The sequence below is a fragment of the Pseudochaenichthys georgianus genome, chromosome 10 (genome assembly GCF_902827115.2).
Source record: "Pseudochaenichthys georgianus chromosome 10, fPseGeo1.2, whole genome shotgun sequence".
NCBI lineage: Eukaryota > Metazoa > Chordata > Actinopteri > Perciformes > Channichthyidae > Pseudochaenichthys > Pseudochaenichthys georgianus.
The window spans coordinates 15841052-15862224 of NC_047512.1; the positions used below are offsets into that span (position 1 = coordinate 15841052).

The 21173-nt window shown below is 39.5% G+C and overlaps 2 protein-coding genes across 2 annotated transcripts; one reads left to right on the top strand and one right to left on the bottom strand.

Annotated features, from left to right (window-relative positions):
- The first annotated feature begins 366 nt into the window (after positions 1 to 366).
- Positions 367 to 13995, top strand: tm9sf5 (transmembrane 9 superfamily protein member 5). Its single transcript, XM_034092574.2, has 17 exons — positions 367 to 653; positions 1586 to 1653; positions 1970 to 2063; positions 2181 to 2308; positions 2458 to 2587; positions 4988 to 5115; positions 5284 to 5398; positions 5540 to 5619; positions 5727 to 5832; positions 6693 to 6825; positions 7517 to 7636; positions 7725 to 7782; positions 7923 to 8082; positions 8188 to 8339; positions 8442 to 8553; positions 9097 to 9268; positions 13432 to 13995. The coding sequence occupies exons 1-17, from the start codon at positions 516 to 518 to the stop codon at positions 13497 to 13499; spliced, it is 1962 nt and encodes a 653-aa protein (XP_033948465.1). The 5' UTR covers positions 367 to 515; the 3' UTR covers positions 13500 to 13995.
- On the bottom strand, positions 13708 to 18717 carry gpr101 (G protein-coupled receptor 101). Its single transcript, XM_034092575.1, has one exon. It carries the CDS (start codon positions 17908 to 17910, stop codon positions 16558 to 16560), a length of 1353 nt encoding a protein of 450 aa, XP_033948466.1. The 5' UTR covers positions 17911 to 18717; the 3' UTR covers positions 13708 to 16557.
- Positions 18718 to 21173: the final 2456 nt, after the last annotated feature.

Consider the following 21173-nt stretch of genomic DNA (forward strand, 5'->3'; position numbering starts at 1 on the left):
GCAGTATAAAGCACAAGATTGTTCGTAGCGAGAAAACAAGGATGTTGATGCAGGAACCGATAAGCAACGTCAGTACTTCCACGGTGTCAAGCCTGTCAAACTGCTGCGAACAAAATGTGACTTCCGTTTTTTTTCCCTTTCAACTTAAAATAATTGGCGATGTATGTGTTGTTCATATTGCACATATCATTGTTTAATTCAAAGTAATACATAAAGGAACCTTACAAATATGGCATGACAGTATAAACTCCAGCTATAAATGTATATTTGTTACGTACAACACAGATAACTTATTAAATGCATTTATTTTGAAGGGAAACTCGTTTAACTGGAGCCGATCTTGTGGTGTTTCGTCATCAATGCCGTTTGAGTCAGTCAGGTCAGCTATTGCGTCCCGAGTGCTAAGACGTACAAACAGTGTACGGCTAGCAAACATTCACTTTCTTTAGAAAAGGATAAGCTCTCCTTGGACAAAAGTTTTACCGAATATTAGAATACAAGGTGTCCGGGGTAAAATGAAGAGGCGGATACACTGTGGTTTTGTGCTGGTTTATTCGCTAGTCTCGTATTTCTATTCGTGCTCGGCGTTTTATCTTCCGGGTTTAGCCCCAGTGAGTTTTTGTGCAAAAGACAAAGGCGGTGAAGATTGTCAGGTAACGTTATATTGAATGTATGATGTTCACAATTCTTATTGAATATAGTGCATTGTCTGTAGCAGTTGGAGTTGGCATATTCTTTTCAATGTGGTATCTTCTTAAGTTGCTAGCTAGCCAACACTCTCTTTAGGCCCCGGCTATTACCTGGAACCGGAGCATTAGCATAATTTTCCAATGGGTTTATACATTGATTTTGCTGGCACACGTTGTCATTGCCACGGGTGTTTTTAAACTAACTGACGTGTGGGAGTTTCACCAGCCCACCAAGAAACACAGAAACCATAGGAGTGCAGTGTGTGTCTCTGTTGTAGTAGATGCGATGGTGATAAAACCCTCAAAAGGACTCTCCTTTCAACAACCCTTATTGAAATAATACATTATAATAGATCATAGTCATCATTGTTCTTGTATTGACTCGGCGTTGCTGTGTTAAAGTTACCTGGTAAATACCATGTTGGCCGTTGGATCGAAGCAAATCAATTGACCTTTTGAGAGACTGATCTAATACTGAACTGAATAACTTTTAATTGCAATGGCCTACAAGTTGTCATCAACACATATTTATTGCTGAATTTCTTTCTTTATTAAGTGATCAGATCAACTCACTCAAAATCTCACTACCTGTTTTTAAACACTGGGATTTGAACTACATTTATCATATTTATGTATATATGTATTTATATTTTTCTTAGGTGTATAGATGCATATATATCGTTTTTTATATGCACTGACAGGATTGTTTTTTTTTACAATTCAATAACCATCATAACGAAATATCACAGCTTAACCAATTATTTGATTATGACAGATTCATTACTATCATTTGTTGTATGACTGAAACCAAAAAATGGAGACCATATATACTTTTATCTCGATTGAGACAAACATTTTTTCAGTTAAACGGACAATTGTGTGTGTTTCTTCTACAGACAGTGATTCAGCTGTTTGTCAATCGCCTTGACTCAGTAGAGTCAGTCCTGCCTTATGAGTATGATATGTAAGTAACGTTAACTTTCTACTTTTTACACATTTGAACTGCAGTATGGCTTTTTATCCATGTATTTTATACCTGTTGATTTTTATTATATTTGCTTTTTAAATGCTTGTTTTTAAAATGCCTTTTTATAATGTGCTTCATCTGTATATTGTTCTTAAATTTCTTTTATCTTATTTTGTAAAGCACTTTGGGTTGCCCTGTGCGGAAAGGTGCTCTATAAATAAACTTGCCTTGCCTTACTTCATTCCATCTGTGCAATATCTTGATATACCTATGTTTTCTAGGTCACTAATATATTCTCATTATATGTTAAAAGGTTCGACTTTTGCAAAGATGAAATGGAAACGAGGCCTTCTGAGAACCTAGGACAGGTGCTGTTTGGTGAACGAATTGAGTCTTCTCCCTACAAGGTGGGTGTCAACCAAAACATCTAAGCTTGCTTCTCTTACACTGTTTCTTATTTCACATTCAATACATCTGTTTTAATTTTTTTAATTGAAAAGAATGACTGTTGTTTGCCTTAACAGGTCAACTTTCCAGAAGATGTTAAATGTAAGAGTTTGTGCACCAAGTCTTACAAAAAGGGGAACAAAGAGGATGCAACCAAACTGGATTTCCTCAAGATGGGAATGCAGTTGAACTACCAGCACCACTGGTTTGTAAAGAATACTGCATTGAAATGTTATGTAAATAGCATGAGGTTTTGTTTGTTAAAGGGATAACAACAGAAATACAATCCAACACGAGCAGGCAAATAATGTATTTGTTAAGAAGTTGTTGAAGTAAGCCAATTTTTCTTTTCAGGATAATTGACAACATGCCGGTGACATGGTGCTATGATGTTGAAGATGATCAGAAGTACTGCAACCCGGGCTTCCCTGTTGGCTGCCTTGTGAACCAAGATGGAAAACCTAAAGATGCTTGCGTTATCAATGTGAGTTTGGATTTATTTTTCTCGAAAATGAACTCTATATTAAGGTTGACCTAATCTGATTGAGTAGTTGTCCTCATAATGATATAGTACGTTACCTGGGATGCTTGTTTTGGGTAGGGGCCTCCCTGAAATATATAGTAATTTTCTAAACTATAAATAATCTCCCATGTGTTACCTAAGTAAATTCTGTCCTTTTAATGTCATGGATTGGTAACCTGCCTTTTAAAGAGCCCTCGGATCATAAAGTGGTCTCGCAGACTGATTGGTGACCCACAGCTAAACCTGGAGACCCTGTACCTCAGGCAGTAACAGCGGTTACCCAGCTCTTTATTGAATGATGACTCCCACCCGCTGCACTCAGAATTTAAGCTTCTTTCTTCGGGCCGGATGTTAGTTATCCCAAAGTGTAAAACAAAGCTTTATTCCGGCAGCTATCGCACAAAGGAATAAGTCGTAGCGGTGTCACACAGATGCCTATTTATTTATTTATTAACTTTCAATGCCCATGTTTGTACTACTGTTTTTTAGAGGTGACGGAGCAGGGTGTACTTTTATTAGAGATGTGTCTGTGTTGTTCTTAGAATGTGTGTCAGGATGGGTCCCTTGTCTTTTTATCTGCATACTAAATCTACCTACGGGTAGAACCTGAGCCTACTTTGATCAATTTGCTTATTTTAGTGATTTTTATAGCATAATATATTGTAATTAGAATTCAAACGTTGTCTATAATTTACATTAACTTTAAATTAAAACCAGCAAACATTATTTTATTATATTTGTAGATCATTCATATCAATTATTAAAGAAAAAATGCCACATGAATGGGTCCAGCTCATATAGAGCCAGAAAAGTACACCTAAAAGTTCTATGTTAAGGTGTATTTACAGGTCATTTTATAATATGAATTAGCTGATAACGGCATTGGAGATACTTAACTAGGGTTGGGTATCGTTTGAATTTCCACGATTCTGATTCCGATTCTACTTTTCGATTCCGGTTCTTAACGGTTCTCGATTCCGATTCTTTGAGGGGCAGGGTAAAAAAATGATACATGCTTCTTCCACCAAAAAAAATTACATTTATTCGAGAAACTTTTACACAGGTTAGTTTAAAGTAATATTCACATTAATCAGTCTGTTTATATTCACTGCTATGTAACTTTAACCTGAGAACCACTGAAGCTACAACAGTGCAACAGTCCAACTTTTAAAAATAGTTCTTGTTGAGAAAAACAAGCATATCTGCCTTCTCAGGCATACCGGGAAGAAATGTTTGAACATTTTGAAGTAAAATGCTTCAATCTGGTGCACACGCAGAATTACTAGAGACTAGATCTAGGGGGTACAACTCTAAACACCCATATGAAAAAGATCGGTTTACATTTTAATAATTAAATAACAAATAGCCTACATGTAACGCATTTTATTTTTGTTGTTCATTCATATCTTATTTTACTATTTTATTTATGCATATTTTTTTATCTCCAGTTTAAAACGATATGTCTGGTTTACTGTCCTATAGTATACATTGGAATGATTTCAAACCTGTTTTATCCCAATAATTATAAAAGAGTGCCTTGGAAATATGTGTTTACATAAATTGTGATCAAAACGTTTGAGACCCACTGAGATAACTTAGACTAAAGTGAACTATCTAAACACTCAGAGTCCTTTACCTCACTGAGCTGAAGTTATCAGCCTCTCAGTCTGACTGGAGAGGACTCTCCCTCCACATCATTGTAGAAACATCTTCTTCCGTTAGAGCAGCTAGCACCAGATGCTAATAACAACAGCGCCGGTTCCAGTGCACCCTCCCCTTCTCCCTCGCTCACGCGCACTTTAGCTGTGAGCTGCGGTTGCCAGATAAGCCAACATCCCTCATTTTCATCACTTGCAGCGCCCATCGTAGAGGGCAAATGAAAAGTGTAACCGGGATGAAAAGGGTGTTACATTTACTTAATTATGAATGTTGTTACATCAAGACCGAAAATTAGGATGAGCACCAACGGTCAAAACATTTATTTTTTCTCCAAGAGCTGTCAGCGCAACGCCTCCACAGATCTGGTGCCCTAGGCGAAGATTTATAATGCCAGTGCGACGGGCCGGCCCTGGTCTCAGGTTACACTGTAGGAAATGTAGATGCAACGCTACATTTCCCGCCCCGCTGCAGTCATGCAGGAGGCTACGGAGAGCGGCGAGAAACATTTCCTCAGGAATCGAAAAGCGGAACCGAAATTCACATTTCTAAATGATGCCGTTGGAATCGAAATGTTGGAACCGGTTCCGAACCGGAACCGGTTCTCGGTACCCAACCCTATACTTAACACACCGATGAGTGTATACAAATCTTACCCAGAGAAATCAGAGAACCTGATAATTAATACAATCATTTTTTTCCTAGGCTGAGTTCCACAAGAAGAACACATTCTACCTCTTCAACCATGTGGACATCAAGATATCTTACCACAGTGGAGATGCGGAGGGATGGAGAGGGGCTCGGCTGGTTGCTGCCACTCTGGAGCCAAAGAGGTTACTGGTTTTTTATCGTAGCTTGACATCTTATGACGTCTACATGATATGATTTGATTGAGGTCTAATCTACCTCAACGTGCTGCAACTGAATGACATCTCACCATTCATAACCATCATTTGATCTATTCATAATCTAACATGGAAGGTTTTGTGTGTTTTGCACAGTATCAACCAGGCAGATGGAAACAACCCAAATTGTGAAGGAGCCATCCCGATGGAGGTCCCTGGGGTGTTCGATAGCGATGTGTCAATCGTCTACACCTACTCGGTTACATTTGAGGTAGGTCTCCCACCATCTCACCAATTGTAATGTACAACGTTTTGTACATAACTAATGTATACATTTTCTATATGACTTGGAGAATGACAAATACAATGTGTGTTTTTTTTGTTGTTGCACTGAATGTAATTCCTTTTACAGGAAAACAATGCTATCAAGTGGGCCTCTAGGTGGGACTACATCCTGGTGTCCATGCCTCACACCAACATCCAGTGGTTTAGGTTTGAAGATGTTTTCTATATTGCGCACCACAGAAACTCTGTCTCACTAAAACTCTCTTGGTCTTGATGCTTGTTATTTGATGCTATGGTCTTATGTGTTTGTCCAGCATCATGAACTCCTTGGTCATTGTCCTCTTCCTGTCTGGCATGGTTGCCATGATCATGCTGAGAACTCTGCACAAGGACATTGCCAGATACAACCAGGTGGACCAGGTAAAGGCATTGTAAAACATAATATAGATACGTATATGAAGCACTAGCATACAAATATACATTTCTTAAAGATGCAGATTATGTTGATAAAGTGTACAATTTGAATCTCATTCGTTGTTGTCTTCGTTGTGTGCTGCAGGGCAACGTGTCGCCACCATGCACATTAAATATTCAAATGAGATGGTACCATTTTAGCGTTAACATTATAGTCATACTAAAAGCTTTGATGACCATACACTATTGAGGCTATGTTATTTGGGTTTCAATGGTTACTTTAAAATGTTGCACATGTTTTTGATCCCATGGATAATACTTTTCTATTTAGCTGAAAAATGTAACATTACACATAATATCCTTCTATCTAAATGTGTGGTGGTGTTCATCACAGTGACATGGCTAATGCTTTAGTTCTGCAGTGTAAAATACCACCAAGCACACCAGGTGCGCAGTACCCACACAACTATGACTATGTTGTTACATTTCACAGGCAGACTTCATAAAGCTTCCAACGACCAAGAAAAAATCCTCGGTGCCTTACGTAAGCTTAATGGAAGCTCTTTTAGCAGAACCTTTTGTGGTTGTTGAATCAGGTGTTTGGGTGTGTGATTGCAGAAAACCTGCACCCTAGAATTTAAAATGTGGTGTGAATATTTGTTCAACTTTCATAGACAAGTTTCAAACCACATTTTACAGCTTTTGGTAAACCATGTTCTCGCTGTCTTTGCCTCGTTTTTCCTGCTATCAGGTGAGGTTGTGTTCACTGCTCGGTTGTGGGTTAACCTTTAACTTTTATCAATGGAAATATTAATTACTTCCTTGATAGTGACTGTTGCTCTCTTGTTTGCTTTCTCTCTTCCCAGGAGGACGCACAGGAGGAGTCAGGATGGAAGCAGGTGCACGGGGATGTTTTCCGGCCCCCCAGGAAAGGAATGTTGTTGTCTGTGTTCCTCGGACAGGGCACCCAGATCTTCATCATGACCTTCATCACTCTCTGTAAGGACTGTATTGTATCAGTTATTAGTAATACATAGGCATTACTAAGAAGGAAACTATTAGTACTTTCAATTATCTTTGTGTTCACCACATCAGGGAGTGTACCATTGTTTGCACACATAATTGTTCCAGATTATTATTGTTGCAGTCAGTATTAAACTAAACAGCTGCCTTGTTAGTCAACTTAGTTACAATTTAAGAAAATTAATTGTATATGAACTAAAAATGGTTTATGTGCTAACTAAATGTACAGAGATATATTAAATAAAATGAAAATGTAGTTAATAAAACAATGTTTAACACAAAGGACACAACATTAATCACACAGGTGTTATGCTGAACATACATGACAAACGGATACATTTGATCTTACTCATTATTGAATCCAAAAACAATCCCTGAGCAAGGTTTTAATTTGCCTTCATGGTATTGGACATCCCTACAGATTGAGAGGGCAGTAGAAAAGAATTAATGTGAAAAATATTTCTTTTTAAAACATTCAGAACAAGGTTTAAAGCACATCCACTTGAGCCTCTGCAATCAATTAAACTCCATGATTCACCAAGAAGACACATTTTAAAAGAACATCGTCAAGCAAGTTTGGAGTATTGCAGTATAAAAACCAACTAGTAGAAGTATTTGTTTACTGTTGTGCTGAATGAGCCCACTGATGAATGTTTGTCCCCTGTAGTCCTGGCCTGTCTGGGCTTCCTGTCGCCGGCCAACAGAGGGGCCCTCATGACGTGCTCTGTGGTCCTCTGGGTGCTGCTGGGAACGCCTGCCGGCTATGTGTCTGCTCGCCTCTACAAAAGTAAGAGTCCAGCGAAAACACCTCACACGGTTTCACAAAAGTCTTAAGAGTTATTGCTCATTCTAATGTCTCTGTTTTCTGCTTTTAGCTTTCGGAGGTGAGAAGTGGAAGACAAACGTGTTGCTGACAGCCCTCTTGTGCCCAGGGTAGGTTTACTTAGGTTTCCATTTTTCTACTTTGTTTCTGCCCTGGAGTGAAATGTTGTGCTGTAAATGCCTTTGCACTTTTTTAACATTCTCACATGTATTGTCCCTCTCTGTGTCTTCCGTCCCTCTCTCTTCCCTAGTATTGTGTTCGCAGACTTCTTCCTGATGAACCTGATCCTTTGGGTGGAAGGTTCCTCAGCAGCGATCCCCTTCGGCACTCTGGTGGCCATTTTGGCTCTGTGGTTTGGAATCTCCGTGCCCCTCACCTTCCTCGGCGCCTACTTTGGATTCAAGAAAGCTGTGAGTTAGAGCTCCGAGTTTATCAACTGATCTTGAAATAATTTATTGTTGATCAAATATGCTTGAGTTTGTTATAAAATCCTCTCTCTTTCTGCTGCCATGCAGGCGATCGAGCAACCAGTGAGAACAAATCAAATCCCTCGTCAAATTCCTGAGCAGTCTTTCTTTACAAAGCCTGTGCCTGGTATCGTCATGGGCGGGATCCTCCCCTTTGGTTGCATTTTCATCCAGCTTTTCTTCATTCTCAACAGCATTTGGTAAGAACACAGACATGCTGTATTTCCTGATTTGAAAGGGAAGGTGTGGTTGAGCTCTTTGTTACAGTACAGTAATATGTTGTTTGCCTCTGTTCTTTTCAGGTCACATCAGATGTACTACATGTTCGGGTTCCTGTTTTTGGTTTTTATTATTCTTCTCATCACTTGCTCCGAGGCCACAGTCCTGCTCTGCTACTTCCACCTGTGTGCTGAGGTACCCACATATTCAGAGAACTTTGTCTCAGTTCACAAACTTGAGACTGGAAAAAACAATTGAAACTTGAAAATACTTGAATCATACTATAATTGTAATATCATAGTCCCACTGTTGTAGAAATGAAAGAAATACAAATGAATACATTCATATATTTTAAGTTAGTATTCTTCTCTAGATCTTGCCTTTGAAGATATGTTATTTAATGTCACTCTCCTGACTAAAGGTCTAAAGGTTCAAAGGCTTTATTGTCATATGCACAGTGGCCACATTGTAGTTATGGCAATACAAATCTTAAGACCCAGGCTCCTCCAACAATGCAATATAAATATATATATAAGTCATAAAACAACAATAAAAATAGTGCAAGAAGAAACAGGTGGAAATGAAATAGTGCAACAGAATGTTGCAAGACTAAGTGAACTATATACAAGTAAAATAGAATAAGATGAGTTAAAAATAAATGTTATACTCATACTTTTGTGCCTATAGTAATTCAAATACACATATCCTAACATGTTATTATTTGTGATGTGTGTGCAGGACTACCACTGGTGGTGGCGTTCCTTCCTCACCAGCGGCTTCACAGCAGTCTATCTCTTCATCTACTCTGTGCATTACTTCTTCTCAAAGCTACAAATTGTCGGTGCTGCCAGCACCTTCCTCTACTTCGGATACACGTTGATTATGGTCCTCATCTTCTTCCTCTTCACAGGTGAGGCTTTGAGACAAGTGATATATGAGCTTTTTATTCACTCAAGATTATTTCCAGCTTGTCTTGACACCCTGCAATCATTCCTAGATACATAACACAATAATTTGTTTCTTTAGTTACGGAGCTCATTATTTGTAAAAGACAAATCATCTATACTTTTGCATATTTAGTTTCACTCCAATCTTTATTTGTTATGACTTGTGAGCTCCAACGGTTTATTTCATGGCAGAAAGAGTTGTGTGGTTACGGTTAGTCATTTTCTTGGTTAGCCAGTTGAGCTGCTATGTGACAATTCAGGACTTCCATCCTGTTCCAATGAGAATAAGACCCACGGCGCAACATTTACTGTCTTTGTCATGTAATTAAAGCCACGCCTTGCTCTTTTGAATTCTATACAGGCAGTGCAGACTAGACACTGTCATGGATTTTAACCCTTAGATCAGGGGTGCCCAACCGGTCGATCGCGGGGAGATTCCCAGTCGATCGCGAGATGTGTCTAAAAATAGAACAACAATATTCAGTTTTATCGTTAATGTCCTATAACATAATCTTCCTGTGCCAGAATAATGCACTTGAACGCATCAAAGCTTTGTGATTGGCTGGCGTGTGTCGGGGCGTGGCTGGTGGGAACTAGTTCGCTGATGTTGTCCGTGTCAACAGGAGTGACAGTCCGCACACACACAAGACCGCAATTATGCAGAAGCAAAAAAGCCCAAAATATATAATGTTCACTCCGAGTGGGAGGATGATTATTTTTGTATCTATTCCAATTCAAAGTCCATCTGCAATGCGAGCGTGGCGTTATCGAAGAAGGGTAATTTAGGAGCGGCATTTCAAAACCGTGCACAAACGCTACGAGACGGAATTCCCTCCTAATTCTGCCCTACGCTCCCAAAAGGGGAGGGGCCTGAAAGGACAGCTAAATGCACAGCAGTCCATTTTCACCAGGCCCAACAACAAGAGCAAGGCTGCTACCAGAGCATCTTATCGTGTCAGTCACGTTCTTGAGAAACACAAGTCTTGCAAAGACGGCGAAGTTGTGAAAGAAGCATTCCTGGAGGCTGCCGACGCGCTTTTTGGGGGACAGTAAAAAATAACAGAAGCATTTCAACAGGTTTTTGATATAATAAAAACTCAAGTTGGATACCGTTATTAATCAGCTGTAAGTTTTAGTTTGTTTGAACTTATTCATTATAATTATTGTACAAAATGGTATAAGAATGCAAACATTAAGATCTGTTCTGTTTAAATTGATTATAGTATATTATCAATTCAGGTTAAGAAACTAGTGCCGCTTGCATCCTATTTTAAAGGCATTTATTTTTATACTCTACTAAAATGCAACAAAAAAAGGGTTTGATTCTATTAATTTTGTCTTTTTTATTGCACTTTGGCAGCAGATTCCTGAGTAGCTTCAGATCTGAGTTGTCTTATTAGTAAGCCTCATTTATACTTTTGTAGCAACACTATTTTTATATAATGGCAAATAAAGGGTTCAGAGTCTTTTCTCTTTTTCCTGTGTCATATGTGGCAGCACTGTTCAATGTTTCTTGAAAACATTACCCAGTGTAGTGACGTGTGAATAAACTCCAACTCTGTATCAACAACACTGTTGTGTAACTTCAGTTAAATACTTGTATGTGTGTACTACACACATACAAGTACACTGTGTAGATTAGAAAGAGGTAAGATAAAGGATCTGCAGTATTTTATGAGGTATTCATCGTACAAAGGTCAGTTTCATACAAGTAGAAGTGTGTATTTACCTGTTCGTAGGCTGTCAGTAATGGCTACGCCTCTCTATTTGGACTGGTAGATCTCAGCAGACTGGCAACTTTAAAAGTAGCTCTCGGTTCAAAAAAGGTTGGGCACCCCTGCCTTAGATGCATAAGTGGGTCTTTTTTGACCCAGTGAGGTGGTTTTCTTAGAGTATCTTTGTAATTACATTTATTTTATCATTTCATATTCCAGCTATTCCTCAGGAAACATGTTTTGGATATCATGCCATTCAACATTTTTATTTAAATTGTATACATTTTAAGAAATTGTAGTTTTTGTATTACTACCCCAAGCTTCCATAAGTGGGTCAAAAATGACCCGCATGCATTTCCTATGGGATCCTATGGGAACCTTTGATTCTTATCACCTGTTGCTGTCAGGAATACATTCACTGTAGAACACACAGACTACATCACAAGTGACACCTCTTATTTTACACAGCAAGATCTGATACCTCTCAGTATAATAATAATACATTTGTATAGGGCTTTTCAAGTACTCAAAAATCATTTTACAATATAAGGGAAGGTTAGGGTGGGGGGTAAAGGACTATCAAACTTGATCAACCGGCATGGATTGATGGGGGAGGGGCTATGAGTAGACAAGAGGAGAAGAGATGAGTTTTGAAAAGGGACTGGATGTTCAAAACGTTTTTTTTCAAAATGTAATTTTTTTTCCCCCCTAAAATTATAAAGTAGGTAAGTTTGAGAAACCGGCTCGGGATACACTTTTTGTTATATTCCATGGAATGCTCTTAACATCCCGATAGCAATGAATATCTGAAGTGCTTTGACAAAAAATCCATAAAAAAGTCATCTGTGGAAGCTGTAGTACTGTAAAAGCACGACCAATCATTTTAGCCGGCCCAGCTAAAGTAACTGGATGGCCTACCTGCCTGTCAGCCTTCCATCTGTGCACAAACTTATCTCGTGCCCTCATTGGTCATGTGCACGTTCGTGTGTGTTGGAGGAGGGGCTCTGTAAGGATGTGGCAGATCTTTTCCGGTTGTGTATTTTCAAATTCTAGCACACTCGAGCTGGTTTCTCCAAAATTAGCTACCCCACCTTTAAATACAAAATATTTCTAGTGTGAACCAAAATATAATTAAAATTGCATTAAATCACATATTATTCTAATACGGGTCCATTATGACCCACTTATGGAAGAGTGTAGGGTCCAGTCACTCGTGCATCTAACGGTTAAGCACACTTATCTCCAAGAGTCCCTTTTTGTTTAAAGTTGAATGAAAATCACAGACTCTATTGGATATTTGAGTAGAATGTTCAAAGTCCCTCCGGGTCAGATCTACTTTTGTCGATTTATGTGGGTCACTTCACCTGTAGGTGTATGGCAGAGCCTAGTTTCATCGACGAGCTTCTTTTTTTTCTTTAGTAGATCAAAAGAAACGGTCACCACTTTCACTTATTGCCATGGCTGATAATAAGCCTATATGCACTCAGGATTCCTGACCATTGCTGGATTTCTCTATGCCTGCTCATAAAGTCCAGCCGGCTGTGTGACTAAGGTTGTGCAGATGTATGTCCCACACCATTACCACAAGGATAGGATGAACACAACATTATTGCTGCTTTTGTTTCCATGTTAAAGGAGACAAAGATTGGCGCATGTTGACATGGCAACCGCACTCTACGGCCCTGTCCAGCTCTCTTGCACACCCACTTAGATGACAATGGGGGTGAAAAGGAAAAGGATAATATATGGGACTAGATAACAGCGTCGTTTTTCTGTCAACCAGAAATATACTGCTCACCATGATGCCAGATTATGACTTTTTTCTTTTTGGTGTTAAACTGTCATTAGGCCAGATAAGAAGTTAGCCTGTAGCCCTGCTCGTCACGGCAGTGCGGCTTGACACTATCTTAACACAGAGCTGTAAGTAGCGAGGGAACGAGATGTCAAAAGATTATCACTAAGAAATAATCCAAGGATTCAAGGAAAAGATTATCAGTTTCCCTCCTTGCTTTCAGTTAATCTAAATAATCCTAATCTCTCTCGTACCCCATTTTTACATTTTTAACATCATCTCAATTTTGATTTCAACTTATTCAGGATTGGACTGAGGCCCTGTTGAGCAGTCAGTTAGGACTTTCATACCCACTTGAATTTATCCAGGATTTTGACCAATTCTCAACATTGGGGGAGAAAATGGTCTGACAGAATTGATTTGCTATGAAATCAAGCTAGCTGTAAAACACTTTTTATTTTTATTTTTGTTCTTGCACACATTCATTTAAAACCTTTGTTGCCTGCATTCATTCAGATTCCCAAAGTCAGCTGTTCTCCCTTGGATGTTTGTTTTAGTTGATTTGAATCTTTTTTCAGACATTGATCAAATCCTCCTCTAACCTGCCTTTTCTTCTCAGGTACAATTGGCTTCTTCGCCTGCTTCTGGTTTGTAAATAAGATCTACAGTGTGGTCAAGGTGGACTAGAGGACTGAGGGACAGACTGACTCCTTCCTGTCGCAGTGCCGGCCTCCTCAGTGCGGCTGGGTTATAAAGTGGGCTCAATGGTCCTGAACTGAAACCATCACTGATCATAAAAAAGACCTGAAGAGCAGAGCCCGTCCTCTTTTGTGCTTTAAACCTATGTTGCTATTGTCTTTTATTTTTAAATATATATATAATTTTGTCTTCACTGTTGACCAGTAATGTTTGAGTGGCACCCTGAGAATCGGTGTGGGTTCCAATGATCTATCTAGCTGTCATAGTGAAGCGAATGTTTTGGTGGGAGAAAAATCTCAAACAATATAATTTAAATTTTCTAAAGAAAGTAAAATGTTCTGTATTTTTTGCTTTTCTATTCCCTTATGGTTAAATGGTTTGTTTTTCATTACCTGTATTGTAATGATAAACATGTGTGTGTACATATAATGTATAGAGAGAGTGAGCAAGCGAATGCTACTTAAAGATTGTCACCATGAATGGATCATTTGTAGAAGTTTCTTTTCTTTTTTTAAGGTAAAGATGGGGCTATACATACTTTAAATATCAGCCTGTATTGTAGTTCAGAACTTATATAAAACACTGACATTAATATGATACATGTCCATTCTCTTGTTTTTTGGTGGCTTGATTTAGTTTTGCATTGAATCAAACGGTACACTTGGTTGAGAAGCACATCTGTATCATAGAAGATTATGCTACAGCTACAGTGTGTTGAATTTGAAGGATCATCTCTCACCAATACTCGTGACTTGTTCAGCCACTGGAGAGATTCTCATGCAGTCATCATAAAGCAGATCATGATTTTACTGATTAAGAACATATGTACCGTTGAGATGCACACTTGTAGATTTTAAAAAGCAGTTTGGTGAACAGTTACTTCATAAAACACTGCTGCCTTTTGCTTTGCGCAGTGTGGAGTCATCGCCCAAGGTGATAACGCTTTTTCCAAATAAATGCAATTAATTCAAAAATAAAGGCCACATGTTTTTTTCTTTGAGCCACTAAAATGCATACATTACACACAAATAACCACGTTGTTTTTTGTCCTGACATGAGTCTATTGGATTCATTGTTCAGTAGAGTATAGTTTTACAACTGTGTAGTTATAAAAGGTCACAAACAAGCATTGGCACATTCAACATCTTATTGTTTACACTTCAACATTATGCTCAAAAACTACTAGTTAAGGAACTTTTGGCCAAACTCAAATGTCTGTTTGCTTTAGTTAAGTTGAGGATCAAAAACTGTCCAAACATCATCCTATTTAGATTTCTTAAGCATATGTTGATAGGGGGAATATTCATATGAAAAACAGATGATAATATAAAGCTTTACACATGTTACAATAAGTTCACCTTTATTTAACAGACGACTTCTGATGTTGAATAAAGAAACCAGAAATAATACAAAAGCACAATAGAAATCACAAAAATATGTAGTTTTAAAGCACTTATAAACATTATTTTCTCTTATTTGACATTTACTTTATTACATCCTTTATCCCTTTGTTTACAGAGCAACACTAACAAACTTACACAAGTTTGATTGTCATGTATAATACTGTGGTATGGGTTTCTACAGTGACCTTTTTATTAAACCAAGGCTAATATCTAAGCCAGTCAAATCAGGTCCTATAACTTGTCAATTGATTCCCACAAAACTATTACAATCCAGTTACAACAACACAACAGGTGCACCAGCTCATGGCTAAATGTTTTTTTTCTTCCCAAAAGGTTACAAAAACTGGACGCATCTGGGACTTAACATACATTTTAAATAATGCACATAATGTAGTAATGCACCTATGACATCCTTTGGCAACACATCACCAACGCAGTTGGATTGCCTTTTTCTGAAATGAGTCATTGCAATCATATAACACTTCAATCAGAACTCATACTCTTTAAGCACACGCGGTTTTTTCATTTCAAATACTATATCAAGAGGTATCTTTACAAATGTACATGTATTCAGTGGAATGTAAGAAATCTGTTACATAAGATATTGCGGCATGCAGCCTATGTTAAACCACTGGTTTAACAAGTACACTAGACTAATGTTTGTATCATACCCTGCACTCTATGCTCTGCATTTTATCAACACAAATATTGTGCTTTCTCAGAGAAAGGCCGACAATACGTAAGGCAACAAATACCGAGTCAATATATACAGTGGTCCACTGCAGTGACACTCAGAATTTCGACCTTGATTGAGCTAGAATTGAAGGAAACAAAGAAGCTAAGATAACATTTCAGTTTCAACTCTTTGTTTGTTCTGTAATTGGCAAGCAATAAATAACTACTATACTCATTTACTTAAAAGGCGCTTAGAAACCAAATCATTACTGCTACCAGGACGAAAACACACGTAAGTTAACTTGCTCAAGATTCAAAAACAGAGATGGGCACTACACATTGTTCCACAAGCATACCCTGAGTTCATTAGTTGCAGTTGAAGCTTGCTTGCACTAACACAAGTACAGTAAGTCCTGTACCCTTAGGAAGGATCACAGAGAATACAACATACAACGTTTAAAGGATATATACTAGTTGTGCAGATACTGCAGAACAGTGCCTTGTCAATACATCTAAGCTCCATGATTTGGGCCAATTGGTCAGAACACCAGACACTTTGATCCTACATAATATTGATCTCAACATGGCAAGTTTAGTTAAAATACAAAAAAGAATGACAGACGAAAAGCCAAAAATGTAAACTACAAAACTGAATTTGGTTCCATGATTCTTTTTTAAATGTGGTTTAAATGCCCGTTTAATTTAACGGCAACTAGTACAATAATTGCTTACAGAATGAAACACAAATGAGTATATCACAGCTGTACACATTGTGACTTATCTGAAATGTGGTACCTTTGCATTTACACATTGAACCCAAACAATGATGTTGATGACCAACCAGGTAACACAACGATTCCTAATGCCAGTATCTTCAGAATGAATTACCCTGTTGTCAAGAAGGCATATTAGCTTATATTTGCACACACTAGGATGTCAATGTCTTTCCGATGAATCCTCAAGGCAGCTTATGTGCTTTGTTTGCTGTGGACTGTGAGCTCCCTCTCAGAGCTGACGCTGGTACAGGTGGTCTCTCTGCGGCTGTCCCTTGACTTCCTCTCAAACGTGGGGGAGGAGGATGTGGTGCACTCTTCCCAGGTACGCAGAGGGAAGACCCGAGCAGTCAGGCTGGGCAGGTGATGTTGGGCACCAAAACGTCCCTCTGTAGCTGTGAGGCAGCTCTCCACGGCGGAGCTCTGTCTGGGACGGCCCTTTTTGCAGAACAGACCGCAAAGCAACGCGAGAAATTCCTTCCTCACACTGCGATGCATGTATCCGTAAATGTAGGGGTGGAGGCAGCACTGCAAAAAGAAGAGCACAAGGGCCAGGGAGGATAGCCAGGGAGGTACAGCTGCTTTGGCATTCATAGATATAGTATTTAGTATGCTGTAAGGCCCCATGCTGAGGATATAGGAGGCCATGATCACAAAAACTACACGAGCTGCCTTGCAATGGTAGTGGAAGCGTCTGTGCCTAACTCGAACAGGGTACTCCCGGGCTGTGTCGGGGCCATCAGGGGAGCCGGCCTGCTGGGGCTGGGCCTGCCGCTGTGGACTGCTCTGTCCTTGGGAGTCCAGTGGGCAGGGCTGAGAGTAGGATTGTGTCTGTATGGGGTGCACAAGAGCATTTTGCCTCCGGGCCGCTCTGAACACCATCCAATAACATCCGAGCATGATGAGCACTGGCAGCCAGAAAGAGAAGGTGGACACCACAGCTGAGTAGGACAGGCTAGAGGACCACACCACTGAGCACACGTTGTGATGGCGGTCAAAGTCAATGGCCCCCCAGCCGTAGAGGGGAGGCGTGCTCTGCAGGAAGCTGAGCACCCAGGTGCAGATGATTAGGTTGGTGCCCAGGTGAGGGGTCATGCGGGTGGGATAGGACAGAGGGTGGATGATGGCCAGGTAGCGATCCACAGAGACGACAATAATGGTGTTAACTCCAGCAAATGCGAAAAGATGCATGAGCACCACAAGAGCCTGGCACAGTCGGGCATCCAGGGGCCACACACCCGGCACAGTGGCTGCAATGGCAAAGGGCATGACTAATATGGTCTGGAGGAGGTCTGCCAAGAGGAGGTTGAGGACGAAGCGGTTGGCCACGTGAAGGAGTTGAGGCTTCCTCTGGAACACCAGCAGAACCACCACATTCCCAAACAAGGACACACACACAATGAGAGATATGAACACCATCTTCATCACGCTGTTAAATGTGGAGGACCAGACCAGGTTTTGCCTGGAAGTGATGAAACCAGGGTCCCAGGGAAAATCTGTGAAATTTGTGCCCACATCGGGGGCCTGAGAGCTCGACATTGTTTGCATGTATAGTCTCACATCCAGCAGAGTGTTGACATACTGTCAGGTTAGTCCCATTCTGACTAACAGTATGTCAGGATAGATAACACTGTTTGCTTTCAACAATTTGTTTGCTTTCAACTGTTATAACAGCTCCTCCTTATTCAGTGGAATTCATGGGGGGAACATTCAACATATTCTCATTTGCATATCGTCTACGTGGATAACATCCATTGTTACCTGTGTAAACAGTCCAGCAAACTCCATGAGAAGCCTGCGTAATGCAAGCTATTATCAACACTGATTTACTGTTCATCGTGATCAGTGATTAATCCCTTTATCCACAAAACAGGCCCTTTTCTTCTTGCAGACCACATCTGCCGAGTGAAAAATGGAATTTGCCTAGCGACCATAAATCCCACTGTTCAACCTGTCAGCATCGAGTATCGACTGACAATGTCCAGAGTAGACAGTGGCGAAAATCTCGGATATGTAATCTGTAAATGATGTTTGATACCTTGGTATGATCACTGATGCGATGAAAGGTGCTCGGTTTTCATCGTTTTGCTTCCATTTCAGCCTCAGCTCCAGTCAATGGCAGCGAGCTTTCACGGCTCAGCTAACATACGCTGCGTGTCTTCACCCAGCGGGGGTCTCTCATCCAGATATCTCTCCTTCGCTGCTCCTTTCGGATTTCATGGCAGATCAAACATTTATTATTTTATCAGCTTTGATTCCTCCGCAACAGTTTTAGGCTACTTACGTTCGGGTCCTGTCTCCGAGGTGTCAGAAAAAAACCCAAGGACACCTGCACTGAAATCTCCCCCCAATGGAGCTTGTCATCCACCCCTCCCATCTGCTTTTCCCCTTTTGTTGTGAATGTGCAAGTCGTGTTTCACGATGCTGTCTGACACGTCTTTTTTAACATGGTGTAATCATTAGAACCGTTATTTCCATGTTATTAAATAGTGATAGGCTACGTGTCATTTTTTCCAGATGTGAAGAATAAGGGTATACTACCGGCATAGCCTACATAAAGCATATTTGTTGTTATTTTGTTCCTTTATGTAACCATACACAGTCTTATTTATATGGATCGTTATAGAAATCAGTTCACGAAAAATGTCCTAAATGTAGCCTTTTGCTCACTGTAACAAAAACCCTGATTTTCCATTAAGCCTATGTCTCACTGTCTCTGTCTCACAGATCTCCTGAGTAACAACAAGTGATTCAATCAGGTGGCTGATTATGTGATCTTCAAATGGCTGTCAGGAGAGAACAAGATAGCACCGAGGAATTGGAAGAGTATCAGTATTTTAACATCCCAAATGGAACATCTGTTGGTTCCTTATTTTGTGTAGCTTAACAAGTACAGTAAGTAGCTTAACAAACATGACAGTAGGCTATATATTGAAGATTTAACTTATTGTCATTACGTAGTACAGGTACTATGTAACACAACAGTTTCTCTGCATTTGACCCATCCTAGTGCAGTGGGCTGCCATTATGTACAGCGCCCGGGGAGCAGTGTAGGGAACGGTGCCTTGCTCAGGGACACCTCGGTAGCACTTGGTCTTTCCGGGACTTGAACTGGTGACCTTCCAGTTGCCAAGTCCCTATGGACTCCGCCACCATGCACCGCTATATAAAAACAAAACTATAATACATATTTGTGTAAAGCATGTTCTATTCGAAAGAGCACTGAGGCATCATTATTCGCATTTGGCTTATTTTAGATTGTGGTAATATCACAAATTACAATCATACCTAAAAGACAAATAATTGCTTTTTCTAAAGCTGACCACCGATTTCTGTTTTTGCTGTTTACATTTTCTCAGTTGCAAACTTCAGACATCATTTTTGACTTATTAACAGCATTTGACAAAACAATCTCTCTAAGACACAACAGTTAATCCTCATCAATTTCATCGGTTCTATCACAAAATGTATTTTGCATTCAGTGTTTATGGATATAGCAATAGCTTATTTTTAATCAAATAAGAACAACCCCCTATCATATGACTGCTTGTATAACACACTTTTGTATAAGCCACCATTTTGATCTCTAGAAACATAAAAATTGCTTGAACATTTCAGCCTTTCTAGCAAACAGACTTCATTAAAATGCACAGAAACAAAAATAGTACTACATTGTGCCATCCAATTAGACTGTATCTTACATGGCATACTAATCAATGCTTGTAATTAACCATTGTATTTCAAGTCTTTTCTCTAACCGAGCTATCTAAAAGCTCTTTGATGTGAGTCCCGAGCACCCTGTGTTTTAGATTTAGATTGCACATGAAATGCTGGGAGATGCTTCCCTGTTCTTTTGCTGAATGGACTTTGGTTCAAAGGCAGACCCACGGGCCTGCTGCCTCATTGAATTAGTAGACTGTCAATACTGTATGAATGTTCAAGCTGAAAGCTCACAACTTGTAGTGAACCTTTTGAATTTAATTCCTTTATTGTCATTGAATATCCACATATCACCAAGCAATTAAAAACGATATATAATGTATCTAAAATGTAATAATTTTCTGAAGAAAAATAGATCTAGTGCAGTCTCTGCTTCCTTTATGACTAACATATTCCTCCATAGATTTTAAAAGAAATGTTGAAATCAAAAAGTGATCGCCATTATATTCTGGGGGATTCAACTTAATTAGTCAATTTAAGAGACTGATGAATTCACACAATTTCTGTTTTGTCTGTAGCTTCCCCAAACATTTAAATGTTTTGACATTTCAGGCCACTTTGAAGCAGAAAAGAAAGTTCAGCTAGCTAAGTTAGCACCTGGCAGTGGAAAGCAAGTAGTATAGCAGGCTAAATATACGGTGGCCGGCAAGGGCAAAGGGCGGAACAACGGCCAAAAACGCATACTTTAGCAGGAAACAGCTGCAAATCCTGAAATGAAAAACAAACAAATCCTGAAAACAACTACAACAGAAAAACTCTGCATTTACAGAAATGATGCAAACTAAATACAACACACAAACCCCGAAAACAAACGCAACAAAAAAACACTGCACGATATGCAAAGTCCAAAGCATATACAAATCCCAAAACACATACAAAAAAAAACATTCCGGAAGTGCTCCAGGCCTCTAGGGGGCGCGCTACGTGGAACAGATTGATGTATGACCAGACATAGAGAGAACGAACAAAAGTGCTGCAAATTGAAGCCGGAGGAAACAAAGTTGATCGAAGTGGAAAAAGCCGATATATAAGAAGGTAAGTTTTGTTTTGATACAAAGAGCGTCATATTTGCCCAGCTAGTGTTAGCTTGT